The sequence below is a fragment of the Macrobrachium rosenbergii genome, chromosome 58 (genome assembly GCF_040412425.1).
Source record: "Macrobrachium rosenbergii isolate ZJJX-2024 chromosome 58, ASM4041242v1, whole genome shotgun sequence".
Taxonomy (NCBI): Eukaryota; Metazoa; Arthropoda; class Malacostraca; order Decapoda; family Palaemonidae; genus Macrobrachium; species Macrobrachium rosenbergii.
The window spans coordinates 11080680-11090734 of NC_089798.1; the positions used below are offsets into that span (position 1 = coordinate 11080680).

Below are 10055 nucleotides of genomic sequence, written 5' to 3' on the forward strand. Positions count from 1 at the left end.
CTTTTCTCGGCATCTTTTCCCACTTGTATGTGGGGTTGATGTTCCTGACAGCTTTCCTTCACCTGGCTCGTCAAACACACCGTCCTCTGACAATTGTTTGTCTCTCAGATCTTCTCTAACTACATCAAGACTCCGACATTTGCCTCGGTCTTCCTCTTGCTCTCCCACCAGGCACCTCCACCTGCATCACTCTTCTCCCTACATATGTCTCATCCCTCCTCATCACATGGCCATACCACTGCAGTCTTCTTTCCTGGGCCTTCTTTGATAGTTCTATGACTTTAGTAGTTCCTCTTATTATTTCATTTTTTATCCTGTCCATTTTTGTTACTCCACACATCCACCTGTGCATTTTCGTCTCTACTGCATCTAATATCTTCTCTTGCACTCACATCAAAGCTGGTCTCACTACTGTCTTATATACTCTTCCTTGAACCTTTATGTTGATTCTGCGGTCGCACAAGACACGTGGCATCTTTCTCGGATTTTTCAATCCAGCCTGCGCTCTGTGTGTTATTTCTACATTCAGATTTCCATCATCAGCCACTTTTGAACCAAGATACCTAAATTTTTCTCTTCGGTTCAACCTTATCCCTGCCATACTAATCTCGGAGTCTTGATCTTCATTAAAACTTTGGTATTCAGCCTTCTTCCTACTGATCTTTAATCGTCTGTCTTCCAGTACCTTCTCCATTGCTCTAGTTTTGACTCTACTACCCCTCTGTTGATGCTGCATAACACGGTGTCATCAGCAAACAGCATGCACCAGGGGGACTGATCTCTTACCCCTTAAGATAGCACATCCATTATCAGGTCAAAAAGATATGGACTTAAAGCAAATCTCTGATGTAAACCAACTCTTATTGATATCCATTCAGTTAACCCAACACTGCTTCTAACGTGCGTTTTTGCTCCTTCATACATATCTTGGATCAACCTCACCTACTTCCCCGGTGTTCCCTTTACTCGCATACACCTCCATACCTCTTGGCGTGGGACTCTATCATATGCCTTTTCCAGATCTATGAATACTATGTGCAGTCCTTTCTGCTTTTCCCAGTGTTTTACTATCATCTGTCGGGGGGCAAACACTGCTTCTGTCGTTCCTCTTCTTGGCATGAAACCAAACTGTTCTTCACCTACAGATGTTTCTTCTCTAATTCTTTGATCCATTATTCTTTCCCAGATTTTCATGGTGTGAGACATTAGCTTTATTCCTCTGCAGTTTGCACAGCCTTGGATGTCACCCTTCTCTTTATAGATAGGCACATTAAACTTTCTCTCCATTCTTTAGGTATCTTTCCCTGACTATATTTTCTTTGCTAGATCCTACATCATGCCTATTCCTTCTTCTCCCAGGATCTTCCACGCCTCTGCAGGAATTCCACCTGGTCCTATTGCTTTACCATTTTTCAACTTCTTTAGTGTCTTCTTTACTTCCTTCCTGCTAATAATATGTGTCATACCAAGGTTCTGGAATTCACCTTCAAAGAATTTTCTAGGATTTTCTTCATTTAACAGGTGTTTATAATATTCTTTCCACCTCTTCTTTATCTTATCCTTGTTGCATAAAACCACTCCATTCCCATCCTTAACCTGTTTTATATGGGAGCAGTCTTTGGTGTCCTTGTCCCTCGACTCTGCAACTCTGTGAATTTTTCTCTCCCCCTCAGTTATTTCCAGCTGTTCGTACATGTCATCTAATGCGCTTGCCTTTTCTTGTGCAACTGCCTTCTTTGCTTATTTCTTATGTCTTTGACTTGCTTGCATACTCCCAGATCTTTTACATCTTTTCAGATCTTTTTTCATTTCACATCTTTTCATGGCTTTTCAGATGTCTTTCCCGACACACCTGCTTTTCATTTCATCATTGCACCACCAGGTTTTCTTATGGTCAAGAGGTTTCTTTCCAGATGTCTTTCCCGACACCTCTCCACCCACTCTCTTTGTCACTATACTGTTGCGATTCCATCATTCTTGTTATATCCTTAGCATTATATATATATATATATATATATATATATATATATATTATATATATATATATATATATATATATATATATATATATATATATATATATATATATATATATATATATATATATATATACAAGCTGACCAACACATCGCTACCCAGGAAAAACTCTGAATGACACCTGATAAACACTCTCTCTCTCTCTGATATATATATATATGTATCTCTCTCCAAGTCTCCAAAATACTCTTTTCCCACTTTCTCCTCACTAACACCCAACTCTACTCTCTGGGCATCAGGAGTGCCACTATTAATCTCAGCGACCTCGAAAACTATGGATTAGACGCTAATATCTGTCAGTTTTGACATTTTATTTTCTACCCATTCTCACCCCGGCTTCCTATCGGGGCTGAACTTAGACTTATAGGGTATCGGGAGTGTCACTATTCATCTCAGCAACCTTGTAAACTATAGATTATGCACTAATATCTGTCATTTTTAAAAGGGCATCAAGATTATCACTATTCATCTCAGTGACCTCGAAAACTATGGATTACACACTAATATCTGTTGTTTACCATTATTTTTACACATGTCACCCCTTCCCACACCCTACCTTTGGTGACAGTGATGGTTTACCCCAACAGTATTCTTTTCGAGATGGTAACTCATAATATGTATACCAAGTTTGGTTGAAATTGCTCAGTGTGTTTCAGAGTTATGATGGAACATATATACAAACACATATACATACATACATTTATTTTTATATAAATAGATAGATATATATATATATATATATATATATATATATATATATATATATATATATACTTATACATAAATATACATGTATATGTATATACACACACAAATATCTATCTATCCATATATTATATACATACATATATAGATATGTGTATGTATTTATTCATATTTATATATATACAGTATACGTATATATATATATATATTATATATATATATATATATATATAATGTAAATATATGTACATATGTATATATATATATATATATATATATATATCTTCTTATATGATATATATATATATATATATGTACATATATATATATATATATATATATATATATATATATATATATATATATATATATATAAAACAAACAACCTGAAACTACCGCTAATGTAAAGAAGCCTTGTTGTTTAATTACCTCCAACCTTTACTGGAACTCATAGTTACGATTTAAAAAAGCAATTAACTTCTGTTTTGTCCATTGATTACCCTCAGCTAGATATCAAAGTAGATTTCACTTTGCAAAATAAATTAGGCAATTTCTTTAAAATTAAAGACCCTATACCAACAAGCCTTCGGTTCAATCTGATCTATAAATGGCAGTGTGGTGGTTGTGATGCCACTTACGTTGGAAAAACTACCAGATCAGCCTGGATGAGATGGTTCGAACACCTAGGTAAGGCATATCGTACAGGCAATTATCTTTCAAGGCCTAGTTGCAGTGCAATTAGAGAGCACAGCGAGGAGACTGGTCACCCTTTACATATTGATGATCTTTCTGTTTTAACCACTGCTCAGTTTGCTACAGACCTCGACATTTTAGAAGTTCTATACTCCATCAAGATAAAGCCTTTTTTGGCTAGAAATGTGGCTGTAACCTCACTTTTGTGGTTTTAGTCTGCCTTTTACTGGTTTGTATATTGACTAGTGTATTTGTTGTGCCTTTGTACCTTCCGTTTTTGTGACTTAAATTTTGCATTTTGCTTTATTTTATTTTATTTTATTCATTTATTTATTGTGATTAGCCATCTTTTAAACGTGTTCTTATAATTTTTATAGTAATTTTGCTGTATTATTTGGAATTTTATTATTAAAACTGTAATGTCATCATTTTAATTTTGTAGGTTGACAACGAGTGAGAGTACTGCTTGAAACATGTCCCAATAAAGTTGTGTAAAAAATGTTGTTCCGGGTTTTGTCTTGCTGATATGTAGATGGCTTCCTGCTGGTATATCCATTGTTATATATATATATATATATATATATATATATATATATATATATATATATATATATATATATATATATATATATATATATATATATATATATTTTGTGTGTGTGTATACACGTGTGTTTATTTGAGTAAACATATTTAATGATATGACATGTATATTCATGGTTCTTTTGTTTATTCATTCATTAACTCATTATAAAGATTTTATGATCATTGAAAGATAGCATAGAAACCCTACTTGAAAATTTGTACACATAAGTAACAAAGTCAATGTATTTGATTATTTCTAAACCATGTTTCTTTATAAGATAAATTGGCTGAAATGAGTTCTAGAGAGAAGGAGGGAACGCTTTAGGTAATCATAGTAACTGCGGTTTCAGTGTTCGTCTTAGTTTAATGTTGGACCTGACTTGTTTTGTAAAACCATCGAATCGAAAGAGAGAAAAGCAAATGATAGCATGAGCTAGAAAGTGCTTCTGTCTTTCTTACAAATCCATCAATACCTTACTTACCTGTGGTAATTACTATAAACACCAGCAGTCTCATTCAGAAACGCTGGTCTTCCGGGATGCCTCAGGATAGAGGACCTGTTGCAACCGAAACCCGAACCACCGCGCGATTAATGTTCACAAACACAGTTCATAGCATCTTCATTCAGAAACTCTAGATCTCCCTGAAAACTGTCATTATATTGAAGTTTTTCAGTCATGTATTATCACTGAAGTCCTTAATCTGTTAACTCTGGTCCACTGTCCGAGATCAAAATATATATAACTTTATGGGAAAACTGTTACGGCTTGAAATAAGATAGTTTTTCTGTAGTCGAAAACTGCGTTATTTCTCAAAGAACATTTTATAATGATTTCCCGTGACACAAGATCGCCACACGGAAACAACAGACAGCGTGGCATTTATCACCTCCGGGGTACTCCGTGGCTCGAGTTCCCCCAGCTAAAAGGGGAGTGAGAGAGAGACGGAGAAAGAGGGAGAGAGCGCGCGTTACGATCGAGCTGTCTCGCGACCTACTGCCCAGAAATCTCTTGGGGAAGCTACCTGCTCCCAGCGCCACCAACACTGAGCAAACTCTCTTGTTCTCGCTCTCTCCAGACGGCGTGGCACTCTGTGGCACTTCCAGGGGTAGTGGCTTTTGCTCATGTGACGCCATTCTGCGACAGCGTTTCGTGAATGCCGATCGGGAAATATTTTCCATAACTTTTATCGATACGCTAATTTATTCAGAGTAAACAAACAGGAGATCATAGCAAATAAAAAGAAAGTGATTTGAAAAGATCTAGTCCAGAAGTGTTCCTAATGAATTCGAAACAGTTTTTCATTGACAAAAATTGCGATTTGAGAATTTTTCCTTCGTAAGACCCCCCCCCCCCACCAACCCACCCACCCCCCAACCCCGCCCACTATTTCGACACCCAACCTTTGTCGGAAAAATATGAAAACGGAAAAAAACTCTCTCTTAAAATTCGTAAAACTATTCTCGTTAGACTCATCTGTAGACTCCCGTTAACTATCTTTATTTGGATGGGAGATAATCTTATGGAGGAAGCTCATTTTTGTATTGAAGTAATAACAGACTCCTTTGTTCTTTCGCAACATGAGAGAGAGAGAGAGAGAGAGAGAGAGAGAGAGAGAGAGAGAGAGAGAGAGAGGGAAAAATTATTTTCAATTAAAGGAACTTCATTTTGTATCTTGTTTAACGGCAAGGGAATTCAAAGCGGATATCCTTTGATACAGTTGATTTTATCAAAAAATAATGTTCCATTATCTTCTTTGCCTCAATAAAACGTTTCTCGGCTCAGGAGCGCTCCATGTCGAAGACATTACAGTTTCCTTCATATTACGTTCGTTTATTAGCACAATGTCGTTGCCAGATTTTCAGCTTGTTGTCTACGACTGCAGACTTCCACTTTGTACGAAAACAAGAAACTGATTTCGGAGAGACAAGTCCCATTTCTGCAAATACTGGAATGCAGCAACAGATGAAAGTTCTCCTGGTGGTAAATATGACTCGTTCAAAGAACTGCATCGTTCGGTTTTGAGGAAATGCACCAATTCTTTGGAGGAAAAGACATGAATATTCCATTGACAAACTGCGCGCTTCCTTGGGGAAGATTAATTCAGTTACTGGGAAAAGTGGTTTAGTTGTGAGAAAAACTTAATACGTTTAGGGGTGAGATGAAACTCATCCTGAAAAAGAAATGTCATTTCCTGGATGCACAACTTACTAGAAATGAGTAAGGAAGCTGCTCATTTAAGATGGGTCTCATACTTTCTTCCTGCCCATCAAATTTTCGCCAATTACCATTGACCACATTATGTAAAATCGTCCCGGGAAAAGTGTATGATCTGTAGAAAATTACTGAATCTATAAAAGGGAAGCAGTTTACATACGCTTTTTACTTGTATAAAGTGCGAGCGATTCATTCAGTCATCTTAGCAGACCAGGACACGCCATTTCCAAACAATCTGCCAAAGGACGTATGCCAACTGGAGAACAGTGGAATGCTGTAAAGTGATAACAGCATTTTAGCTTAAGGCTAACCTTAACTGTATCAGAAAATTAATTTTTTCAAAATTTTAAAAATTTTTTAACTATGAATTCAATGATATATGGAAGGCCATAGCATGTTGAACAAGTTAAGGTCAATATACGTATAGTACCTATGTTCCCGTAGTTGCAATGATCAAAAATGGCTTTAAGTAATACAGAATTGCATTAGAGGACCAAATGCTGATCGAATTGCCATCAGGAAGTTGTTTTGTGTGGTATTTTTCCTGGTGAGAAGCTGGGCGTGTCATAAAGAGTAAGTGTTTCTACTTGGTTTGGGGGAAGTTTCCTATTTTCTTTCTTTCTTTCTTTCTTTCTTTCTGTCTATCTTTCTTTCTTTCTCTAAATCTTTAGGTGAAAAGCCTTGTGGGCAGAGGGCTCCAATGGGAAATCAGCCTGCAGAGAGAGAGAGAGAGAGAGAGAGAGAGAGAGAGAGAGAGAGAGAGAGAGAGAGACAAGTTATAGGAAAAGGTGATAAGTAAATGAATATGAGGGAATGGAAAATAAAACCGATACACCTGAAATGCACGAGACACCAGCTGAGAGCAAGAATAAATTTGGTCCTCGCTTAAATATTTAAAGCTTAGAAGATTCCACAGTCGCACTAAACAAATTATTCCACATTTTAGTGGCAGCTAAGATAAGACTCCTACCAAGCTGAGTAGTATTGAAACTGATGCTAGAAAACGAGACACTCTTTGCAGCAGTAACCTACCTAGTGTTGCGAGGAAAAACAGCTGGGTCAGGTAGTTAAGAGTGCAGAGAATGTTTGTAATTGTAGTACATTTTATCCAACCAACGTAATGAATCACAAGTCAACATTAAGAGCTGGCAAAATAAGAGACTGATGACATAACTCTTTCCAAAAGTTTGAGAAGAGTCATCACCGAAGACCACAATGGAGAAGAGTATTTCTAACAAGGAAGAAGAAAGAGTTAAAGCACTTTCATATAATAGCTTTATTCCAAAACATTCTAAAATGTTTCCGTGAGATACCAACTTTCTGAGAAACAGGGGAAGCAATATTATGTATATGCTTCTCAAAGTCAGTTCCTCATCAAAAGCTACACCTTAATATTAAAAGAGCCACTGACATTTAAAATGTAACATTAAAACATAAACCAGAATGCAAAGCCAAGAGTTGAGTGGGCCGACTAATTATCATACTTCGAGTTTTAGCTTGAAGATAAGTTCTTCATGGCCCATACGGTCAAGGTTACAATAAAAACTCAACCAACCTTGAATCCCTCAGCGCCCTCATCAAGAGCACTCTGCAAAGACGGAAAATATTTACAAAAGTGCATCACAAGTACCGAGGCATTTAAAAAACGCAAACTGTAATGATGATATCTGTTTAATATCTTCAATAAACTTACAAAGATGCATAGAGAGCAGCTTCTCAAAAAGCTTAGATACACTTGGTCCCTTAGGTAATGCGCCAATGTTCCCCTTCCTCCATACAGAAGGAAAACTTACAAGTCCAACTAATCTTCAGAAAATAGTAGTAATCTTATGAGCAAGGAAATCATCAGTCTTAAAAAAAAGGGGGGTGATGGGAAAGATCCCATTAGGGTCTAGGCCGCTATAACTTTGCTCACAAAGACTTAACCAAAAGTTCTGCCGTCTGTTTAGGGCAATATACAGCAGTTCCATCAGCTCCTACAAGGGGAGGCATGCTTAATCAACTCCAAAGAATGATGACCTGAAGGTAGACCACCAACTACGGTCATCACCACTGGAGAACAAGATCTCCTTCACACCCTTCTTATAAGTTCTCTCACCCCCTCGTGGAAAACTTGAGCTTTACTTCTAAGCTGAATAAAATTATGCCACAAAAAGTCTGATCGATTGCCCTCAGTAAATTATATGCTTCTAATTTTTCATGGTAGGTAAGCTTAGATGCAGCATTAAGCCATGGGTTATCTTTAAGACGAAACTTGAGGATTTTAGAGGGAATTCTTCTCTCAATAATAGTCTAAATATGATCATTTAAACATTCAGTAATATTCTGACTTCTATAAATATTGTTCCACATTATCTCCATAAGATCACGATGATTACCATCCCAGTTGGCCTGGGATTTCAAGTACACCTTTCTTGAAAAGCTAAGATCAGGAACAACCTGACCCATCTCTACATTAACTTTAATCAAACACCGATCAGATAAACCCACCGGCGAACCCGCTGCACAAAATATAAGCCCTGTAACATCTGTGAAAAAAAGGTCAAGGCAGTTCCAGATTGGTATGTGGGTTTACTTTTAACTGCTCACAACCAGAAATAATGGAGAAATCTAGAACAGCAACACCATGATTATCTGTGGCAGTAACGGAGTTCAGTTACTCTGTGCGATGAGCATTGTAATCACCAGCGAAAATGATACAAGCCTCAGAGTCAGCTTCCTGAACTCATGCCATGTTGGTAAGCAAGAGCCACAAATATAGTCATCCTAATTTGAGTTGATATAGCTAGCAAAACCACAAAGAATTATTAGTCTTCCACAGACTTTAATCACCTGTGTTTCATGACATCCACACTCATACAGTGGCCTATGAGATGCGAAGAAACCCACTTTAATATGCAAAGCCATCCCATGGGCCCTTGGAATGGCATTACGCTTGAGTAAAATGGGTTTCTTAAACCCTGGAATCAGCAGTTCTGAAATATGTCGCAAATCAGATACAAGAGTTGAGGAACAAAAGAGGAAACCAAAATTAACAGCAGCAACATCCAAGTCCTTTTTATTCTTATATAATCCACAGATATTGCTATATAAAGCACAGTACATTTCCGTGATCGATTCTGTAGACCAGGATTAATTCAATATCACCAGAAAGAGGCTACAGCATGAAAAAACAAGCATAAAGGAATATTTGCAAACTTAACAAAATCAATAGCAGGAACAGTATAGTATATATATATATATATATATATATATATATATATATATATATATATATATATATATATATATATATATATATATATATATATATATATATATATATATATATATATACATATACACACACACACTCTCTGTAAAATCAATATTGAAAAGTGCTTGATCAAGCAGACAAGTTGGAATTTAAAAAAAAAAGCTTTCATTAATGCTTATTACTCCTGTAACCTGTGTAACACTTGCCAATAATAAAGCAAAGCCATCGGCCTTGATCGCATACCAAATGAATTCTATAAATATCCTCCTAATAACGTCTTAGCAATGGTATCAACCATTCTTAATGCCTATTTCAATCATTGCTATTTACCTACTACCCATATCAGTGTTCTGATTGTTCCTCTTTTAAAGTGAAAACTGAAAGACCCGTCTAATTGCTTAAATTATAGACCTAATGCCGTTACAGTGGCTGCGTCGAAAATATTTGAATCTTTAACCCTCGAAAGGTTTTGAGATTTTCTGGTCACCTCTCACAACCAGTTTGGATGTAAGCCTGGGCATTCGGCTGAACTTTGTATATATGGTCTAAAAGAGGTCATCGAT

At 36.6% G+C, this 10055-nt stretch overlaps 1 protein-coding gene across 1 annotated transcript; it reads right to left on the minus strand.

Moving 5' to 3' along the window:
- Positions 1-388: 388 nt before the first annotated feature.
- Positions 389-694, minus strand: LOC136837252 (uncharacterized). Its single transcript, XM_067101990.1, has one exon. The coding sequence runs from the start codon at positions 692-694 to the stop codon at positions 389-391; it is 306 nt and encodes a 101-aa protein (XP_066958091.1).
- Between the last annotated feature and the right edge of the window lie 9361 nt (positions 695-10055).

What these genes read in the sequence shown, in the direction of transcription:
- LOC136837252 (XM_067101990.1), bottom strand. Translation starts at nt 694, where the DNA reads ATGGAGAAGGTACTGGAAGACAGACGATTAAAGATCAGTAGGAAGAAG.